Source organism: Microtus ochrogaster, chromosome 19, assembly GCF_000317375.1.
Source record: "Microtus ochrogaster isolate Prairie Vole_2 chromosome 19, MicOch1.0, whole genome shotgun sequence".
NCBI classification, from domain to species: domain Eukaryota; kingdom Metazoa; phylum Chordata; class Mammalia; order Rodentia; family Cricetidae; genus Microtus; species Microtus ochrogaster.
Window position 1 is genome coordinate 39,868,268 of NC_022021.1, and position 22,509 is coordinate 39,890,776.

The 22,509-nt window shown below is 33.9% G+C and overlaps 1 protein-coding gene across 6 annotated transcripts in view; it reads left to right on the plus strand.

Annotated features, from left to right (window-relative positions):
* Cdh18 (cadherin 18) overlaps positions 1 to 22,509 on the plus strand; it is a 769,132-nt gene that overhangs the window by 736,306 nt on the left and 10,317 nt on the right. For all 6 annotated transcript variants that reach the window (XM_026783735.1, XM_026783736.1, XM_013349758.2 and 3 more), the window contains 2 exons: positions 8,592 to 8,713; positions 13,015 to 13,132. In XM_026783735.1, coding sequence (XP_026639536.1) covers positions 8,592 to 8,713; positions 13,015 to 13,132 — 240 coding nt within the window. The remainder of the gene's footprint in view (positions 1 to 8,591; positions 8,714 to 13,014; positions 13,133 to 22,509) is intronic.

Here is a 22,509-nt window from a genome sequence, read left to right on the forward strand (position 1 = left end):
CCAAAAAGATGAATATGGGATGTACTCACTCATAATTGGTTTCTAGCCATAAATAAGGGTCACGGAGTCTACAATTAGTGATCCTAAAGAAGCTAAGTAAGAAGGTGAACCAAAGGAAAAACTCATAGTTAAATTAATATTCTTATAATATTGTATTTATTGGGGCATATGCATGAATATATGTACATGAAAAGAACAAATAGCCAAATTTTGAAGTAGTTAACTCACAATTTTTTGATATATAATATATAAAATTCACACATAGTAGAAACTAATTTGGATTTTGTTCCTGTATTAGTTGGAAGCCACTATCCTAAAATATAAATTTTGTCAATTCACAGAGAAATTGGGTCTTGGCGAATAATCAAGCTTACAAATACTATGAATATATATTTTTTGAATATTTTAAAACATATGTGGTTATTTCCTAAAATATTTCCTATAATTTCCACTTCTCCTAAAATTAACCAAATAATCACCTGTAATTGATGATGCTGAATAAAAATTTTGTTGTATTTATATTACTTCCTCTGAAAAATGAAAATAATGAAAAGGTCAGATTTCTCCTGTTAATTATGTATTGGACTTTTCCTTCAGAAATAAATGCTTTCCCATTCAGTTGATAATGTTCTAGGCAGCACAGAAGCATAGCTGTAAATGCAAGTTCAAAGGAGGGCATAAGAGTTGATCATGTAATGAATTTTTATAGTCTATAAGGATGAAAGCTAAATGAGTCGTCACGGTCATTATAAGCAAGGATATTAAGACGGGAAATAAATATTGGGATTCAGAAACATTAGAAACATCAGAGGAGAAATTTCAGCTAGGTCTTCGTAGTCTAACTGAACAGACCTGTCACGTCATTTTTGCATAGCTAAAGAAAAAAACAGTTTCTAATTTATTTCATAATCAATGTGAGAAGTTATATGACTTAATTTCAAATAAGAGTAGGTTATTGTGACTCTGGAGTTATGCTTAACAGAACAAATACAGTATTTGTTTCTCTAAGATCAAAGGACCACTGAAATTTGAAGCCTCAAACTTGTGTTATTACCAAGCAATAACACTGCAGACCTATTGGGAACTGTGGCATTTGTGTGTACAGTGGACAAAATCATGTCCTGAAGAGAATGGATTTCCTGCAGTAATTCATTTCATTCTGGGACTTGGAATAACAACTATGAGATAAATAAGCTTAAATTATGCTCACTGAAAAAAAAATGGTGCATGAGATGTATTTTGATGGTTTAATTCTAAGTTCCCTCTTTTTGTATTTTTAAACCACACACATACACATGTATAATGTGTAAAATATTATTTTTCATTGTGTGAAATCAATTATTTTTTGACATCTTTAGTTAGTTTAATTTTCAGTTATATAAATTTCATTCAATGATTCCCTGTTAAAAGGCTAAGCTTGATAAATTTTCAATCAAAACTTTGTGACAGGAAAAATAGAGATTAATATTTTTTGCTTGCCAAATGATTTTTTAATGGGAAGTTAAAGGGAATGTTGGAAAGCATTTTTTAATAAACAAAAAATAATGACTATAGTTACTCTTATAGGTGAGAACAAATCACAGGGACATATAAATAGGAAAAAGAAGGTTCCTTCTCTGCCAGAATCCTGTAAGAAAAAGTATATGGATTTTACAGAATTGAAGGTAAAACATTTGTAAAAGTTTTCCCAGAGAGGAATCTTCAGGCAAGGAGGTAGCATGGGAAGCTAGGCACTAACTCAATAAATAAAAACAGACCTTCAGCACTGAGATTCAAATGACTGGAAAGACAAGAAAGGCTGTAAATTTTTTTTTTCAAGGCAGGGTTTCTCTGTGAAACAGTCCTAGCTGTCCTGGAACTCACTTTGTAGACCATACTAGCCTCAAGTTCGCAGAGACCCACCTGCCTTATGATAGTTCTTGCCACACTGAAGGTCTGTAAGGAAGGAATCATTTGCATATTTGAGTACATATTAAAGGAACAACTAGAGAACTGACATCACATACCTTTTGTTCTTTTATAAATGTTGATTTGACATGATTAATCTTTCCATTCAACTTTCTCCCATGGTCACTCCTACAATATTTGTATGATGTTCTAATTGCCTCTTACAAGAAACAGATAGCTAAATATTGCACTAATTAAGGCCTAAATATAGCAAATTTGCAAGTTTCCCAGTTTGCAGAGTGCTTGAAGTAGTATTTAAGTATCTCTGATGATAATACACTTAGTTTAAAATATTATAAGAAGTATCCAAAGTCTTATTTCTAGAAATAAGATATAAAAAAACAAATATTGCATTAATGTTTTTTTAAAAAATCTGAAATTTAGTCTTACAAACAAGTTACAGCATCTACAAACAAACTTGCAGCTAAGACGTTTGACAGTCAAAATGAGGTACTAGCTTAGGAACTAGTGAAAAAAAGAATCGAAAGTGTTCAGTTCTCAAATACATTGTTAATTAAAATTATGTTTAGTTAAACTATGGAACTCTAAATAATTTGACTTTGGAAGCAAATAAAACTTTTCCTATCATTCATGGTTCTCTTCTAAATTATTCATACTCGATGTCTCACACAGTGTTGTGTAAGTACTGTGCTCATCCACTTCCTCAATGTGCTTAGCTTAGGCTCACAGCTTATTTTCCTGCTCAATACAGGATAGCAGTAGGAGTTAATAAAAACTTGCTTAGCCGGGCAGTGGTGGCGCACGCCTTTAATCCCAGCACTGGGGAGGCAGAGACAGGCGGATCTCTGTGAGTTCGAGACCAGCCTGGTCTACAGAGCTAGTTCCAGGACAGGCTCCAAAGCCACAGAGAAACCCTGTCTCGAAAAAAAAAAAAAAGAATAAAAACTTGCTTGTCTGATCCTAAATGATTATATTTTAGTGATCATAATGTGGCCTAGTTATTCAGCATTGGGAATGTAAAAGCAGCATCTCACGTGGACAGTGTCATGTCTCAGTCTTGAGTGGTTGAGTTTACGTGGAATGGATTCAAGTGCATGCCAATTGCCAAACAAAATACAAACTGGATAGGCAGGTACGGAAGCACAGAATGTTTTGTATTCAAGACTTGCTCTCTCTTTTCTGTAAGATCTTACCAGAGATGTCAACTCTGAAGAATTCTTTTGTAAAAAGCTAGTTTTCTGTTTTCATTGGTGCTGCTTTCACCCCTGACTGCCAAGCATAGAAGATGAATCTACCCATCTACCCAGGACATATGAAGGCCATGTTTCCATGATATGCTTAATGGTTTCTGGGATAGTTTCCTTTGCACAAAATGTAAGATATAGAAACATGAAAAGTATAGGTAAGTCTAGGACAGAAAGTATATGCAAATACTTGGCAATTCAAGACCAGAAATAGGGATACTAACAAATGCTAAAAGTACTGGCTTTGCCAAGGTGCTTTGTGTAAACTAGATCATTTCAATTATTATTATATTAATTCAAAACAAAAAACTTAACATACTAATTAAAATAATTAGCAAAGATTCACATGTCAAATGTCTTTCAAACAAAGACCATAACATTGATTTACGCTGACTATAAGGGTTTATTATATGAAGTGAGCAGAGCACATGGCTGTAATATTCTTGGAAGGCAGAGGAAGAAACACTAAAGATAATCAAACTAGCTTCCATTGCAAATATAAATGTAGCCTGACGACAGGAAAGCATTTGGATTCCACTTTACCTTCTGAAACGCGCACACACACATACAAAATTAAATCAGTATTTTAATAGCATGAGCAAATATGTATTTATTTTATCTGTATAACATACTTAGAAAAATCTACATGTATCACATTATCTTTTACTATGCATAGATGATAAAATAATAGTTTTTGGTAATTACATGGATGAATTACAGGAAACGATTATTTGTATTACTTTTGACGTATTTAATAACAGAAAAAAGCCATTCATGGGATAATAATAGGCAGATTTTAAATAAATGTCTTCATCTAAGAATTAGTCTTGGCAGAGCCAATCAGATGGCTAAGCCAGTACAGGTGCCTGCTTCCAGGACTGATAACACGAGTTTGATCTCCAGTTTGATAAGACTGAAGGACAAAACCAATGCCTGTAAGTTTTAGTCTGACCTCCTCACATAAGCTGTTGCACACGAGCAGCACACACGTGCAAACATGCATACCCCAAAACAAGTATACCTACATACAAACAAATAATGTCTTTAAGTTTTTGAAAGTAATAACTAGTGTTGCTGCTAAGAACGTTATCCTAGGGGAAATGGCCTTTAGCACTGTTACTTAATTTTATACTATTTGGCTTTCCTATATTACATAACTTTATTAGAGTTAGAGATGCTCTTCTGACATTATTGAGAAAATGATTCAGGCTATGCTATAAATTTACTACCCATAAATGCGTAGAAGTGGCTAGATATTTGTCACAAAACTACAGAACCAAATATTGTATGTTGGCCAATCTATTCTTATATTAATTTTATCAACAGCATAATGTTATGTCAATCTATTTGGCATAGAATGGCAACTTAGTTGACTAACTTTCATTTCTTTAATGATATTGAATTTTTCGTATTTTAATTTTCCAGTCTAACTTTGCATGGTGCTTGTATTTTGCTCCTTTCCATGTAATAGTTTTTATTATTTATTCTAGAGAAAAATCTGTTGTCAGTTTCCTCTGGTGCCAATGTCTCTTCCACAATGGAATTCTGACAAACTGCTCTTTTATCACAAATGGGAACCACTCAGAGGGTGCTAAAATCCCGTTTTATAAATTTTCCTCCTAGTCATATATTCATGTTAATATCTTTTCAAAACTTATGTGTAGTTTGGGATATACATTTATATCCCTCAATATACATTTTAAGGTTCAGTGTAAACCTTGTCAGAATAAAATAATAATTAATTTATTACTTATACTTATCAGCATTAACACTTTATTTCTCCTTGCTATGTAGACACCGAGTAGAGTGAAAATCTTGCCTTGATATAATGATTGCCCTCAACTGATCTTCATTTCCTGGATTATTACAGAGCACTTTCAGGGTCCTCTGTCATCCCCAATTCTGTTTCTGTTTCTCTTTGGCTGTCTCCCTGATGCTGTCACAGTACTTTTAATATGATAAAGAACCTTCAATGAAGCATGGATTCAGTCTCTTTCCCGTGTATTTCCCCTGGAAGTCCAAATAACCTTTGTGTTTATAAAACTTAGAATCAAATTTCAGTTTTTATGAGAAGTTTCCAGGGGTGAGTATTTAATTATATTGGAGCCGCACATCGATCTGCAGAAAGCAGTCTTCCTTATGTTATTTTGTCTCCTTAACCACAGACATAATACAGATCTTAATTGTGTTAGCTCTTCTTTAATAGAATTCAATAAAACCTTCTGGATTTAGATCTCATGCATAATTTATTAGACTTATTCTTAAGTTCTTTTATCTTTGGTTAATAAGACTTGTTAGTTTTCATAATTAAAAACATTTTATGTTCAATATTTTTCTGTTTTTTCATTAGAGTGAGTGGGTGCTGTGCTTTATTTCTTGTTTTCTGTCTCTATGTTCAGTGGTTCCATGTGTTCTGTAATTAATTTGCTATATTGATAGTTTCTACTTATTTAAGAATATTCATCTTTGTTCTGGTTACTTTTTTATCAACTTGACACAAGTTACAGTTATCTTGGAAGAAATGCCATACCCAGCAAAAATGCTCCCATCAGACTGGTGTGGATGCAAATTGATAGAATATTTTTTTTCCCTAATTGATTTGAAAGGCATCATTCATCTGTGGCAAGTCTATCTATGTGCAGGTATTCCTGGGTTGAATGTAAAGCAAAGTGAGAACACATGGGGATATGATAAGGCCCAGCATCCCTCCATGAGTTCTGCTTTAGTCCCTGCTTTCATAGCTTGCCCTGACTCCCTTCGATGTAGGGCTGTGATGCAGAAGTCTAAGCCAATTAAATCCCTCTTCCACAAGGAGTTTCTGATCATGTGGTTATAGAACAGCAATAAAAACCTACTAAGGTACTTTCCCTTGCCTCTCTACTTCTTCCTCTCCCTTCTCTCCCTATGAAGTTCTCTACACAAATCTCATTTATGTATGTGTGTGTATGTAAGTATGTATATATGTAGGCATGTGTGTATGTATGTAGTATGTGTGTATATATGTATGCATGGGTATATATTTATATTCACCACAGCAGATTTCATTTCAGTAAAGTAGGGGAGTGGTTCACTATTATTTTATTTATTCTACTAATGTTTAATATCTGTAGGAAGAGTATGTTGTATTAGTTCAGAGTTTTTTTTTAAATGATAAAAAATAATTTGGGACAGTTTTTATTTTGTTTTGTTTTCATTTTTTGGTTTATTGACATAGGATTTTACTGTGTAGCCCTGGCTGCTCTAGAACTCACGCTGTAGACCAGGCTGGCCTCAAACATACAGAGATTCACCTGCCTCTATTTTCCAAGTTCTAGAATTAAAGGTGTGCATCAACACACCTGGGGCACATTTTTTATGGACAATTTTTTTTAGAGTAAATTACACATGTGCGAATTTATTTGTTTTATTAAATATCAATAATAATATGCCAAATATATTCTTTCTGAAATTTTCCCAAAAATATACTTAGTTTATAATATGGTTTTATACAGATTGTCCATTTTCTTGTTGATGTTTCGCCTCCTTATCTTGTGAGCTGCATGTGGTCATGTACACCTATAATTACAACCCAAAACAACACTGTAAATTGACTGAATGCTTAATATAAACTTTGGGTGATTACTTTTTTAGAATAACATTGCTTTTTTATTGATTTTATTGAGCTCTACATTATTCTCAGCTCTCTTCCCTACCTCTTCCCTCCCCATTTTAATCCCCTCCCAAGGTCCCCACACTCCCAATTTACTCAGGAGATCTTGTCTTTTTCTACTTCCGATGTAGAGTGGATCTATGTATGTCTCTCTTAGTGTCTGCATTGTTGTCTAAGTTCTCTGGGTTTGTGTTTGTAGGCTGGTTTTCTTTGCTTTATGTTTTTTTTTAAAAAAAAACTTATGAGTGGATACATGTGATAATTTTCTTTCTGGGTCTGGGTTACCACACTCAAAATGATGTTTTCTAGCTCCATCCATTTTCCTGCAAATGTCGTTATTTTTTTCTGCTGTGTAGTACTCCATTTTGTAACTGTACCACATTTCCTTATCCATTATTTGGCCAAGGGGTATTTAGGTTGCTTACAGTTTCTGGCTATGACAAGCAATGATTCTATGAATATAGCCGAGCACATATCCTTGTGCCACGATTGACCATCCTTTGAATATATACCCAAAAGTAGTATTACTGGGTCTTGAGGAAGGTAGTTTCCTAATTTTCTGAGAAATTGCCACTCTGACATCCAAAGGGGCTATACCAGCTTGCATTCTTACCAGCAATACAGAAATGTTCCATTTACCCCACAACTTCTCCAGCATAAGTTGTCATCAGTGTTTTTGATGTTGGTCATTCTTACAGGTGTAAGATCGAATCTTAGAGATGTTTTGATTTGCATTTCTTTGATGACTAAGCATGTTGAACATTTCCTTTAGTGTCTTTCAGCCATTTTAGATTCCTCTGTTGGGAGTTCTCTGATTAGGTCTGTATTCCATTTTTCTTTATTGGATTATGTGTTCTTTTGATGACCAATTTCTTGCATTCTTTGTATAATTTGGAGATCAGAGACCTGTTGTTGTGAATCTTATAAGGACATGGCATCAATAACAAAGAAAATGACAAATAAAGATAGATCAAAACCAAGGCAGCTAGAAAGAGTTGAAAATTTAGTTTTCCTGCAATGATTTTTAAGTTTTATGCTTTGAAACAAAAGAAGAAAAAAAACAAGTATTTTTTTTTAATCCTGAATCTTATATAGTTAATAAACTTTCTGGAAAATGTAGAGACCATGTTTAATATTATATGTAATATAATACTATTTAATTTTATATTATAATATAAAATAATTTTATATATAACATAATATTTTATAATATTGAATATAATATAATATTTTCAAATAAATTTGGTATATGTAAATTCCTTGCTAAATTTTATTGAAATCAAACATTATTATTACAAACTGCATACAGTCTCACATAAGATGATAGTAAACATATATGTTATAAAAACCTCACCTACAATTTTCTCCGAGTTTATTTACAAACCTTGAATGTTACAGATTGTATGTTTTTGGTTTTGTTTTGTTTTGCTTTTTAGCAGCTTCTGTGCTCTTCCTGGGGTTTTCCACATTCAATTGTTCATCTCTTAGGTTCTGACAGCTTATCATAAATTCTGATAGCTTTCTTTCACTCCGGTTTCTTAATAATATGCAATTCCTTGATGTGAAGAGAGCCGTGGTTTTGGTATTCATGTCAAGACATTGCATTTTTCTTTCTTCTCTGTGAGCTAATGAGTGCTAGCAGAGAGAGACTTCACGCAGTTGTCTTTTGGCAAAAGTCACACTACAGCATTCTGAGCTAGAGGCAAGCCACAGCGTTAAGGAGATTTGCTGTAAGCCAAGCCTTTAAAGTGTGTGTTGAAATACTAAATACATCCCTCTGTGTTTTGCAGACAATCCTGATTTGCTGAGCCATGTTTCCGTGGGCATTAGAGTTCTCGATGTCAATGACAACCCACCGGAACTTGCCAGGGAATATGATATTGTTGTCTGTGAGAATTCTAAGCCTGGTCAGGTAAGCTAATTCTTTTCTTCCTACCCGCTGAATGGAAGAAAAATAAGCAGCTTTATATCTATTATTCTTAGGTTTCATCCCCCAAATCCCTCTGTGTCATTTTTATGCTCAGTGATGATAATTTTATAAGGTTTCAAGTACCAATAGACTTTTGAACATCACAGAAAATGAATTTTCCATGCATCCCAATGCAATTCAGAACAATGAGCTCATTTAGGTATGATCTATTCATCATGACAATTAAAGTGTATTGGATAGTCTAGATCCAGCTTTGTATTCAGTGAGTAGCTGACTCCTCTCATGACCTGATGAAGCCTAGATGTTGTATCTGTGAGGAGAGTCTGGATCATACACGTTTTGGGACTAAACACATGATGGTGAAATATTGATTATGAAAGGGGTGTGGGTATGCACACATTTGAGTTTGCATACATTGTTAAGAGAACCTATACATTATGAGATGGGGAAAGTAAAGAAAACATAGACAGGAAAGGAGGTTGGATCCACTGTGCCAGCCAATAGAATTAACACCCATGAAGGAAACCTGGAGTGGTTGAGGCCAAAAAAAAAAAAAAAAAAAAAAAAAACAGTGGAAATATAAATTTATCTTATGTGCTGCCTGACAAAATATATGAAAACTACAGCCAAAATAAAAGTGCACGTATTGTCTCACTTCCTGTAACTCACCCTCACTAATGTATGGCTAGAAGTGCAGTATAGCCTAGACTATATAAGAACATATAACAAAATAAAAATATCATTTTATAATTTAATGTAGCCTCTGTTATATCACATACATATTATCGATTACATAACTTCATATAAAAATATAACAAGTTTTATACAGAATTATAGTTTATTATACTTCAATCCATTTAACCTACAATAGTTCATATATTTATAAAATAAGTTTATGTGATCTCATATAGTATTTGGCATTGAACAAAATCATGGGTTAACTTAAACAACATGTTAAGCATTTCTTAGGACTTCATATCTAATGAGAGGGCTGAGGGTTTATATTTAGAAAATGCTACGCCATCAAGCAATGCAGCTCCATGATGGATGGCTTTCTTATCACACCAAGGGCCAGATTCAAAGTTCTGTTCCCAGGTGCTGCTTAAATATAACAATAAAATGGAGTAACAAAAGGAAATATAAAAGTGTCTTTCTAAGTAGAAAATTAGTAATAACTTGAATATGTTAGATTTAGCTTTTAACAGTAATGTATCCTCATATCAATACATTACGGTCAATAAAATTTTTAAAGCATTTACATTTATTTTCAGATATTGTCAAAATTTTCTCAGTGTTTATTTATTTGTAGTTTGTGAATAGCAAGTTGATTCTTCCTTTACTTTTAAAAGGTGAAGCATCTTCATGGTTTTCTGTCCGTCAGATCTGACAAAATAACCAAATATATTAGGCATTAATCAGAACATGGTTTCTTGACTGAGAACACTGTGTGAAACCAGGAAACATCAGAATTCTTGTTGGATATTACATATTACCCAACAGTTACAAAAATAGAGATTGTTCACAACAGTAAATTAAGTGCCAATTCTGGAAATATTTATTAGAGAGAACTGTCAGTTGTATAAACATGTGCTAGACTTTTAAATCGTCTTTTAAATGAATAACATGGGTTATTCATATAGTTTTAATAAAGGCGTAATGAAGTAATACACAGAAGAATGAATGAAAAGAAGCAATACATACAAAGGAGAGGAATGATGGCTATGAAATTAAGTAAATACAAGTCGAAATGAAATTGTCCTTGAGAATCAAAATTGCAAGAATATCAGGAACACAGGATACTTTGCATCAAAATGCAATATTCAGTTTGTCCTGTAGATAAGACTGGAGGTTGTTTTAAGCAAACAGATGCCATCAATGAACTCTTTGTTAATTCAAATCTAAAATTATTTGTGCAAAAATAGAAAGGATGCTTTAGAAATATTAAAAAAACAAAAATAACAAAATATAAGACTAGATACCTCAGAATTACTGCATATAAGCTCATGATTCTATGACTTAGAAAGTATTATATTTATTTATAAGTTCACTATGAAATAAGAAGCAAAGAAAATGATACTGTAAACTTAAGATAAAATCTCAGTGTGTCCAGCTAAATTTTTCTTTTCCAATCCTAATTCTACACTCTATTAATAATTGAATTTTAAATACATCATAATGTTATAAAATATTTCAGGGAAAGTAGTATTAAAACTAATGTATTCATAATGAATGAACATTATGGATTCATTATTAGTTTTAAACCATTTTAAAAGAAATATATTTTTATATAATGTCCATGTGTGGACAATAAATGCATTGTTGTGTGAGAGACTGCATGAGTGTGTGTGTGTGTGTGTGTGTGTGTGTGTGTGTGTGTGTATGTCAGTGAGTGTATGAGTGTATGTGTGCCTGTCGTTGCCTGTGTGTACATTGGGCACTGATACATGAAGTGTGATATCTGAGTGTATTTAACCTTGAAAACAAATTTGAAAATAAAACATGATTTTCACTTGGATTATACTAAGAACTGGCGCATAGAAAATGCAAATGTATGGCTCAGTTGACACAACATTTTGAACTCTATTTGCAGCTTTCTGTGAAGTTGAGAAAAACACTTAGATTGCTTTTTATTCCTTGTCAGTGCCTTCATCTGTTTGGAATCAAAAGTCAAATGAGAAAAACATGGATGTGGAGATGTAGTGTACTTAAAATAGAAGAGGAAAACTTCAGGGAGAACTTTCATCTCTAAAGTAAATACTCTCGAGAGCAAGAAATTAAAAAATCACAACAGAGACATCTTTCTCTACAAATCAAGATGGGGGCTAAGGAATACTTTGCCAGAGAGATCTCAAAGGTTAAAGACAGATGGCAGGGGTGTGCAGTGATACCTGCAAATGCATGGAAAACAACTACCACTTCAATTCCATAAACTTTGCCTATGTGTCGTGACACAAGGGCATGCTGTTCCTATTGTTAGAGTTCTATATTATTTTTCTGGCTTCTCTTAGTTATCTCATTTACCAACCAATACTCCCAGTACAAAGTGAGAGATTTAGAGTTTTCACTGTACTATTCTTTCTTCTTTCCTTTTTATTAAATCACTGCTTGGCCATTTGTTCTAGCTTCTTATTGGCTAACTCATATATTAATTTAACCCATTGATGAGAATCTGTGCATCACCACGTGGCAGTGGCTTACTGAGTAAAATTTTCAGTATCTATCTCCAGCAGCTCCGTGGCTTCTCCCTAACTCTGTCTTCCTCTTCCCATGCTATAAGCCAAGCCAGTTTTCTTTATTCATTAAACAATAAAATCAACTGTGCTATTCTTTATAGGTGTTATTTCCCTTGTAAACATTAACATTGGCTATTCCTAGAAACTATTACTTTTGCACTTTGCAAAAAATATCAACAAATTAAAGCTACATTAGTGTTTCCTTTTCCTTGTTTAAAAAGTAAAAGGAGATAATCAGCATATTTAAAACAACAATTTTAAAAATAGGATACACCCTACATTGTCATTTGTTTGTTTGGGGACCAATTTTAAAGGCAGTTTTGAGCAAGGTAATTAGAATTTGCATTCTCTCTTTTGCCACCAGAATTCTTTTTTCCTATATTTTACTTCATTCTGCTCCTGAATATTCATTAATATGAATTGAAAATCGTGTGTCTGAGCCATCAGAAAGATCAAAATTAATCAGAAAGACCCTGAGAGTTCTGTGGTTGCTTGCACCACTGTTTAGAGAATGAACATACTGCAGTTCAAGGAACCCAATCTCTCCTATGAAATTTAGGGCCTGCAGTGCCATTTCTTACTTCTTTTGAATCTTTAAGAAGGGGACTCTAATGTTCTTACCTTAAATGGACAGAGATGAGTCTAGACAGCAACATTTTCTACCTGGGCACTAGAATGTTATATTTATGCAAAAATGCTTCCTGATTAAAAAAAATCAACCCTAATTTGATGACCACTTAGCCCCAGATATCGTAAGTCCCAAGAAAAGAAGTGCCAAAGTATTATAGTTCACAAAGAAAATTAATTCAAAATGTTTTTTATATCCTTACATATCATACAGGGTGGGTATTTAAAATTAAACTAAAACTCTTTTCCTAAAATCTTGGATGGTAAGCAAGTTAATTGGTTCTTTGATGTGTTTAATTTGAAACACTTGAGTAGAAAAATAGATCTTTAAAATTCATTAATTACAACAACTAAAATGACAGTACAATTAAAGTCAAAGGGATAAACAAATTAACTTACTGTTAGTGTCTGTCTTTTCTTTAGGTTATTCACACCATCGCTGCCACTGATAAAGATGACTTTGCCAATGGACCAAGGTTTAGGTTTTTCCTCGATGAGCACCTGCCCATGAACCCAAACTTCACACTCAAGGATAATGAAGGTGAACATGAATAAGTTTTGTTAACCTGTGTGTTTTCTATTTTGATCGGCAAGGGACAGGCATTACTAGTTTTCCCTGATTCTTCTATACCCAGGAACAGCTGGCAAATTGAAATTCAAACTCAATCTGATGTTAGCATGTTATGATCTGAGACTAGCTTATATTTAAAATTGAGCCATATGTACAAATACCATTCATTGATTTTGCTCAGAAGTATTGCTTTGAAGAAGAAATGTACGTAGAGCTTGCTCTTGGGCAAATTTTAAGAGAAATCTTTGCTGATAAATGTGTTTATGTGCACGGCTGCAACTGCTAGAAGGCAATATATATTAAATTAGGAAAAGTAAAAAAAAAAAATATGTCCCTAAGAGAGTCCCGAGATCAGACGCAATATTTGAAATCATCCTGCATTGGGAAAACTATCGTGAAGTGCTGCACAAATTTTAATTCCTCTTGTTATTGTAAATGTATTCTAAAGAGAAAAGTATGTGTAAATATAGGATGCTATTACCTTTCTTTAATCTTCTGTCTTATATGGAGAAAAGGAACCCACCCTAATTAGTAATTATGGGAAATGTAGTGCTATTTAGAAGCTCTGTCTATCTTATAGTTGTTTATAAGGCCCTTTTTGATTGGTGGGGCAGAACTATTAAGATAACTAGTATACGTAATTTTCTAATTAGCACCAACATCCCCTCCAAAAGTTTATGTTGGTTATTTGAATATGCTGTGGTCTAAGATTTACCACTTGACATAGAATACTAATGGGAGACAACAGTATATCAGTCTTATAAGGAGCGTGTATTCTTCTCTGCATACTTGGAGTACAGAAAAAACACATAGTTAGCTCTGGGAAGAATTAAGATGTCGGATCATTATCATAGTAAAGTGTGTACATATTCTGTTTACTTAAAGCAAAACATATATTTATACAAAATGGCATAGCAACATTATAAAAGTTCAGCAGTGACATTTTCTTTTAACTCCCACATAAATGAAATAGTTCACCAAAATAAGTCTGATAAGTTTTACAGTGTAGATAAAAAATTATCTAATGTATTCAGTGAGTACAGATTGGAGACTCTTCATATCAGTTTATATAATAGGTATTTTTTTTTCAGATTAAAATCTAGGATTCATTTGCTGTTCTTTTCAATACCCCTACCAATCACCACTAATTGAATGGCAGCAATAATAAACACAGTGAGTGTTTGGCGTATGACGCTTCTTGTCCTGTAGTAAAGAGTTAGAATCAAGCCAGGTGGCAGTGGCCCTTGACTTTAATCCCAGCACTCAGGAGGCAGAGCAGGGGTATCTCTGTGAGTTCTAGGTCAAGCAGGTATACAGAGCTAGCTCCAGGAAACATAGTGCTGTTCATGGAAAAGGAAAAGATTTAGAATCAACTCTTCATTAGATTTAAATCAACTTAAAGATGATGAAAATTTAGCATCAGACAAGGAGATTCGTTCAAAGATTTAGACAGGAAGTTAAATGTGTCTTAAATGCCTTAGGGTGTTAATGCACCAGAATGAGAACAACAAAGCAGATAATATCCTTCTGATGTCAGCGTCTATGGAAGGTGGAAGTCATTAAGAATAGGCAGTAAAGCTATATTGTAGTAATCCGAATTTCATAGCTTATGGTAAATAGACTTCCATTTCTTGTCTTGAAAGGAAGATATAGAAACTAATAATACAATTTGTGTATCAAGATTTATGAATAGTTGCTTCCATTTTTTTTCATAGAAAATGTTTTTGTGGGAAGGAAATGATCATTTTAATTTATAATAATTATGTAATAACCTTAAGATTCCGGAGTAGTATATCTTCTTTTAATCATTGATACCAGGGCTTTCCTTTTAAAATACTACCTCCTGGGGTTGGAGAGATGGCTCAGCTGTTAAGAGCACTGACTGCTCTTCCAGAGGTCTTGAGTTCAATTCCCAGCCACCACGTGGTGACTCACAACCACCTGTAATGAGATCTGGTGCCCTCTTTTGGCCTGCAGGCAGGATACTATATAAACAAAACAAACAAACAAACAAACAAACAAGCAAATGTTACCTCCTGCCCAAGATGTTTGCCTGAGAAGGCCATCTTCCAAGGATGCTACGCACTGCATCTTCCTCACACACCTAGTCTGTTCCACAACATCCCTAGTCACCCCTTAATAACAGGAAAAGCTGTCAGAATGTGCGCTGCTCAGTGGAACATCTTCGTTCAGGAGCGCTGTGGTATCTTTGAGTATTTATACAAGATGGCATGTTAACAGGTTAAAAGATTATGAAGACAAAATCCCCAGCAATAATGAATTCATCATTGAACTAAATCCTATAAGAACCTATATGGCACTTGAATTAATCCTGTAAGAATTCCATAATGCACTTGTAAAGTACCTCTTTATTAAGAAGAATTAATGTGTATACATGAAATTCATCTTAGACGGACACTACAGTAGTGCTTTGGCTTAGATTAGCTAATAAGAGGTAACTAGGTTACCTTGTATCAGTTAAAAGTATGTTCCTTCATCTGCAATGTAGTAACTCCATTCTGTTATCAACTCCATTCTGAATAACATGATTTAGTGCAATACTCATGTTTTCTTTCTTCTTTGTGTGTTTTCTTACTCATTGTATTTCCTCATTAATTAAGAATCTACTATCTGTATCATCAAGAATGTTTCATTTAATTCCTAAGGGTTATTTGGGTTTACTTAGTTTTCACTAACTTTGTGACATATGCTGGGAATGCTGGGAATATGCTGAAAGTAAACACCAGCTTTGGACACATGACCTGCTTGGGGAGGCAGGAGGTTGGTCAAAGAAGATATGTGCCAAGCACTCACTGCTTTGGTTTGTGGCCATTTATTTTTATGATAGACATGAAAGATACTGGTGTATCTCTTAATTTTTCATGTGTTTTCATGAGCATGTCTGTCTTAAGAGCTATATTAGATATCAACCTAATCTAATTACACGAGCAGACTCCGGTTGTGTTCTTTGTTAACATGCTTTTGATTTGTTTTCTTAATGAGAATTGAACATAATTCCTCATGTGTCTAGTGACATATTTATGAGCACTTACTCTGGAAAATACACGGCTTTTTTTCTTGAAAGTTTCTTTAATAACACACTCGAGGATGTAAACTTAGAAAACAGTAATTTTTTTCTCACAATTCCCAATGTCACAAACCCAAAGATCCTTTGAAAGGTTGAGAGAATGTTTTCTAGATGAAGTGTTGTTACTGTATAGACTAGAGGGACACTGTGTTTCACATGATAGAGGAACAGAGGAAAGAACTCACAAAAAAAGAGCTTTTTGCAATGTGCCATAAATCCACTCAAGACAAAAATATCTATAAACTACTGAGTAGTACCGAACTCTCAACAATAATGTAGTTTTGATTAAATTACCAACCCACACTGTGGAAGGGACTGAAAATTTCAAACTGCAACACTAGAAGATACTTCTGTGTTAACACACTCCAATAGACAATATTTCCTCCAAAAGTCATCGAAACTGCTTCACATGAATCCAATGAGAAGGTGAATTGAGTAGATCTGCTATATCTGGGGCATCTTGGAGAGAATTTGCATGTGCTTGACTGTTCTAGAATCATGGCATGCTCAACACAAAGATAGGCCTATAGAGCTCTTTTTGGTCTTTCTCTGACTTTCAGGGCTTTAATGTAGGGCTTCAGATCTCTGCTAGACTTCTAAAAGTAATTTCCAACTGGACCTTTCATGTTCGCAAAATTCTTTAGGGGAAAACAGTCACACCCATTTGAGGTCTTTCCATTTTCAGGTTGAATAGCAACCCTGACAACTTCCAAGAGTTCTCAGAGTTGCTCTGTCTACAATGCTTAGAGGTTCCTACAAGAAGCAAGTGGAGGTAGAACAAATTGGTCCTTGCTGTTTGTCAGCTGTCGCCCCACATTCTCCCTTTCTCTGTTTCTACGGCTCCTGTTACTATTGTCACCTTTATAAACCTGCCATAATTTCCCCCTCATCAGAGTACAGTGTACTCAATTGGTTTACTGTAACTTAAAGTACCCATGGGCACACTAAGCTAGAAGACTAGTTTCCAGGAGCTAAGTAGACACCTAAAAATGCTGAGAGATGACTGCAATAATAGTACTGTCTCAGTTTATCTCTCATAAGTTTACTTGAAAACATGGATGACTACATAAAAATGTCATGTGGATATATCCAACCAGCAACATTGAAGTTTGCAAGAAGATATTTAGATGTTGGTTCAAGTCCAAGATCTCTGGGAATCTATTCTCTGTTTAAGCGGGAAGTAACACAACATAACAGGTGTGCAGTTAGAGTGAGACATGATCCTCCATAGTATTCGAACACATGGTGCTCAACTAGTAGTGCCCTTCAGCATGTTATAGAACCTTTAAGAAGCAGTATCTCATTAGAGTTGGATCTGGGAGTTTAAAGACTTGCCCACCTTCAAGTTCTCTCAATCTGCTCTTGTGTGGATAAAATGAGATCAACCAGCTTCTAGCTACTGCTTTCATTGCTTCCTTGTCTTTCCTCTGTACCCATGACGAGCTCTATCCCTCTAGATATGCAATCAAAAATAAAATATCTCTCCTTTATACTTCTGTTGATATTTTGTCACAGGAACTGAAAAGTAAGCCAAGTAGTAGGGGGTTAAGTAAATTGAAACCCTGAAGTTCATTGCATATACCAGAGAGCATTTTCTATTAAAATACTCAGAAAAAAATCTATCAACGTTTTTAAAAAAAAGAAAAAAATCTTAAACAAGGAAAACAACAATAGACATGGAAATGCAGGCAGAGGAAATCCAGGAGTCCTCAATGCTCCATAAAGAAGCACAAGTATCAAAAAAAAAGTGCTTGGGAACAGAAAACTCATCTTCTTCAGGGGAAGACCACACTAATTGGTTTTCTCACACCAGATGGACAGCCCTAAAAACATACATACATGTAGCATTATACACATTGAGCAAGTTGTACTTTATATATTTAGAAATAAATAAAAGGCCATGAATTTGAAAAAAAAAGACTGAGCAGGGAAGGGGATGGCTGGAGAAGATGAAAGTTTATAATGTTGTAATCACACTATAAATCAAAAATATAAAAGAGACTTTTAAAAAAGATATGAATAAATATCTTATCTGTAAAGTACAAATAAGAAAATAGTTTATAATTTACAGATAATGAAATCAAATTAACAAGTTAATGGAGTTAAAATAGTCTTTTGAAAATTAGAAGCAAATAATTACTAGTAGTCTTAGAGGTAGGAATTGAATAAAAACAAATAACTTTGCTACCTAAATTATCAGTTTCTTACCACTGGGGAGAGGCCACAATTCCCCAAGTGAATGTTCAGAGAATCTAAAAACTATGTATGAAATCTCATAAAATTCCATTATGAAGATATATGGAGACATCAAGACCAACTTAAAATATGATAAAGATCTCACATGTTAAAAGACAAACTAAAAAATACCCAATACGTAATGATCCTGCTCCCAGAAACAACGGATTGGGTATGGAAGATACGTATCAATCAAGAATAGCAGATCTGAAAATAGAAGACTTGTTAAATACTGAATATGCTTTAGAAATTTTTAGTATGTTTATTTATGACAAAAAGAAAAAACATACTCTTCTCTAAAAATAATGCAGTGTGCACACTCCTGCCCTCCTCCCTCCAACTGACAGTTCCGATGCTTCTTCAGCAAGCACCACTCAAGTTCACACTGTGCCGCTGTGCAGTACCTCTCTTTCCTTCCCTTCTTGGAACACTTTCTTTCCTCTCCGAAAAAATTCTGTTGTCAGTTCTTAGACCAACCCTGTTTCACTCCTGCTCTTTAGTCTTTAAAGTGATATGTAGTGTGCAGAGTGTCAGACAGTGGTGTGAGCTGTCTGGAATCCAAAGGACTAACTAACCTGGCAGTCCTGCTCCCAAGGTTCTTGTTGTGTGGTTCAAAAAGCAAGACTGCATGAGATGTGGTTTACAATGCAAGCCAGTAAGGTGAATGTAGAGAGAGCATTCATGTTGCACTTATAAAGTATTAGGAATGTGACTTGACCAGAAAGAATGACACAGAATCATTTGAACAAGATTTATACAGGTGAGGGATAAACTAGATTGTGTTTTGTTTAGATCCATCTAGCAAGCAGAATACTACAAAGACTTGGTCTTGTTCTAGTTCTTGAAATACAATTCATGAATATGATAAAAGTTGTCTTTCCTCAAAAATAACTAAATGAATTTAACATCCATTTCCTGGACAGATAGTCAAATTTATTTTATTAGAAAAGTTATGCTGTGCTAAACAAAAATTATCAATATTTATCAGAACAGTTGTTTCACTAGATCATTAAATTACTATTAATCATATATATTAAAATAGTAAAACCAGATAATTATTTTATAAGACATAGTATGGAGAAGAATAAGAATGTTTAATTTGGTTTAATGAGCTTTATTTGCTTTAAATAACATGTTCTTAGTATTGTAATCGTATTGAAAACTTGGATCACAGTTAATGGCTGGAGAAATGTTTTAGGAATAAGAGCACTTAAAACTCTTTCAGAGTCACTAGATATTGTCTTTGGCAAATCACATTCAGTTGGTTCATAATCATCCATAGCTTTAATGACATGAAATTTTATGCCCTTTTGACATCTATGGATGTAGTTGTACACACACACACACACACACACACACACACACACACACACATACATATATACGCATGTATATATGCAACAAAAACTCACATAAAATGAAATAAATAAACCCAGTAACAATTTAAACCATGGTAAAGAAATTAATTGTAGAATTGTAGCAAGAAATGTGTGAAACATTTGTTAATTGATATCCAGTTCTGTCTTTGGTGACTTCGCTTGTAATTTTTAAAATTTTAAATTTAGCAACAAAATTTTCCATTAAAGAAGTTTAGCTTCTTACTTTGCTAGCTATAGTAATTGAGCTGTAGTCATAATATCAGTCAAGAAATAAGTAACGGAATTTGTCAGGGATCTGTTTTTAGTTCAGCTTTGTCCATGCCTTGACTAATGTGTAACAACAGCCTGCTACTCTAATGTGAAATCATCCTTACTCAGCTGGATGGATCTGACTTATTTAATAAACTTCCTATTGGGTCTTTAGGGACTAGACATTATTTAATGTAAAGAGATTTTCCAGACTAAGTTGTAGGCTTAATTCTAACTGTAAAGTTTATTCCTAAATCCTATAGATTTTAGCAGTGAAAGAGATCTCCATACCTTTGTACAGTGATATCTAAGCTGTTTGCAGGGTGCTAAAGCACAGTGTGTCTTTAAAATTTAAATAGTATTCTATTTTGTGGATATGTTTATGAATATATATTTTATATCACATTTTATAAATTCCTATTGTATATTTACTCTACTTTCAGTTTCATTGCTATAGGTCATGTTGCAGTGACAATGTTATAATCTAGAACTTGTAAGTTTCTCAGTCCATTTACCATTCCTGCTCATAAATGCTGCACCAAATAAGATGTGCAATGGCATTATTCTTATGAGGAATGATAATAATTCATTTACATAAATACCTGATTCATCATTACTATATTGCTTATTTAATATGAATTTTCTAGGTAAATATTTAATTTTATTTTTTTTTAAATATGTCTTCCCCAAGAAAGCATATTCTGATTTGGTTTTCAATGCCAAATAGTGAGCTCTGAAAATATATCTAGACAAGTAGCATTTTTGCAGATTAAATGTAGTTAGGAAGATATGCAAATATAGGTATTAGTGATATAGATCACAAAATAAAATATATATATATGATTTTCATTACACACACACACACACACACACACAAAGCAAATAAAAGAAAAAGAAACCAAGCATTTAAAAGGAAACAAGAGCAAGGGAGCTGGTACATAGTACCTAAAAGGGTTTGGATGGATGCGTTGAAGAGAAAAATGATGTGATTATATTTTAATGTCAAAAAATTAAAAAGAATATAAAATATTCAATATTTATAAAATATGTATTAAATTTATTTTATATATTATTTTTGTCTTCATTTTTTATCTTTAATCGTTTCTTTACAATACTAATTTCCCTTCAGAAAATGTACAATGAATTGCTTATGGTAAAAAATTTTTACTCATATAAATGAAAAGGAGACTAATGTTTTGTGTGTACATATTAAAGTGTATTAAATCAAAACTCTAAGCAGACATTGCAGGTGGAACGATTTCTGTATGACTCTGATGCTCTGATGCTTCTGATGCTCTTTCAAATTTCAGAGCACACTGGCATTGCAATAAAGTCACTTTGAGACACATCAGAAACCTGGGGAGCTTTTGGTGCCTATTTTATATTTCTTTAGCATCGTCAGCTGCGTAGCAGTCAATCTCCCCATAGTTTTATTTTTGGCCTTCGAATAAGAACTCGCAGCTGGTGCTGTAATGCGCTTAATTTCTCCATCGAGCACAAACATTTAAAATTCTGTTTTTATCCACAGGGTTTCAGGAAAACATTTAGCGATGTCTCCCATTCCTAAACAAAATAGTGCACACATAATCGCCCCTAAGTTACAAAGCAAGCATCAGCGATCCTTTAATGGAGGAGGCAGCCACTGTGCCCTGCTGAATCACTTAACTCCTGTCAACAAGGAGCTGGGACATGTTTTTATTCTACTGTGGTTCTCCTTGCCCTAGCAGTCAAGTCTCAGGGTCACCAGCTCCTAACATTTATCTGGCTTCACCTGACAGAGCTCCGATGTCTTCTCGCTGGAGACTTTCAGAGCACAGATGCTGCAAAGTTAAACAACTGTGTGCACTGTCTGACCCCAAAGTAGAAATGAACGAATTTCTACTGGAGCAAGGAGTTTTAATAGACATTTCCGTATGGATAGAAAAATGTGCTTTTGGCCTCTCTGAATGTTTCAAGCCTTGCTGATTTCTTATGTTTTTTATGCAGTCATTTAAACCCATTTCCCCCCTCCTTGGTTTACTAACCCACGCTGTCTCTCACCCTGTTTCCTCCCACACACACTGAGAACAAAAGGAAAGCCGACTCATATGCTCTATAAAAACAAAATTTAAAAAATTACCAAAAAATAAAAATTCTGTTTTTTTCCATTCCAGACATATTGCTTTGTTTTCTTCTGATGACATAGTCAGCCCCATTTTTACCTCATTATACTCATTGCACGGGACCATGACACTGTAGGAGTAATGGGAATCCAACATCTACATAAATGGCAGTGAGCGTTTCAACAAATATAAAGAGTAAACATATGTATTCATCAAAACTGACTAAAAACTTTCTTCGGAGATTAAACATCCAGGGACTAAACATGTTTTTATTCTATAGTATCTCTTCTTAGT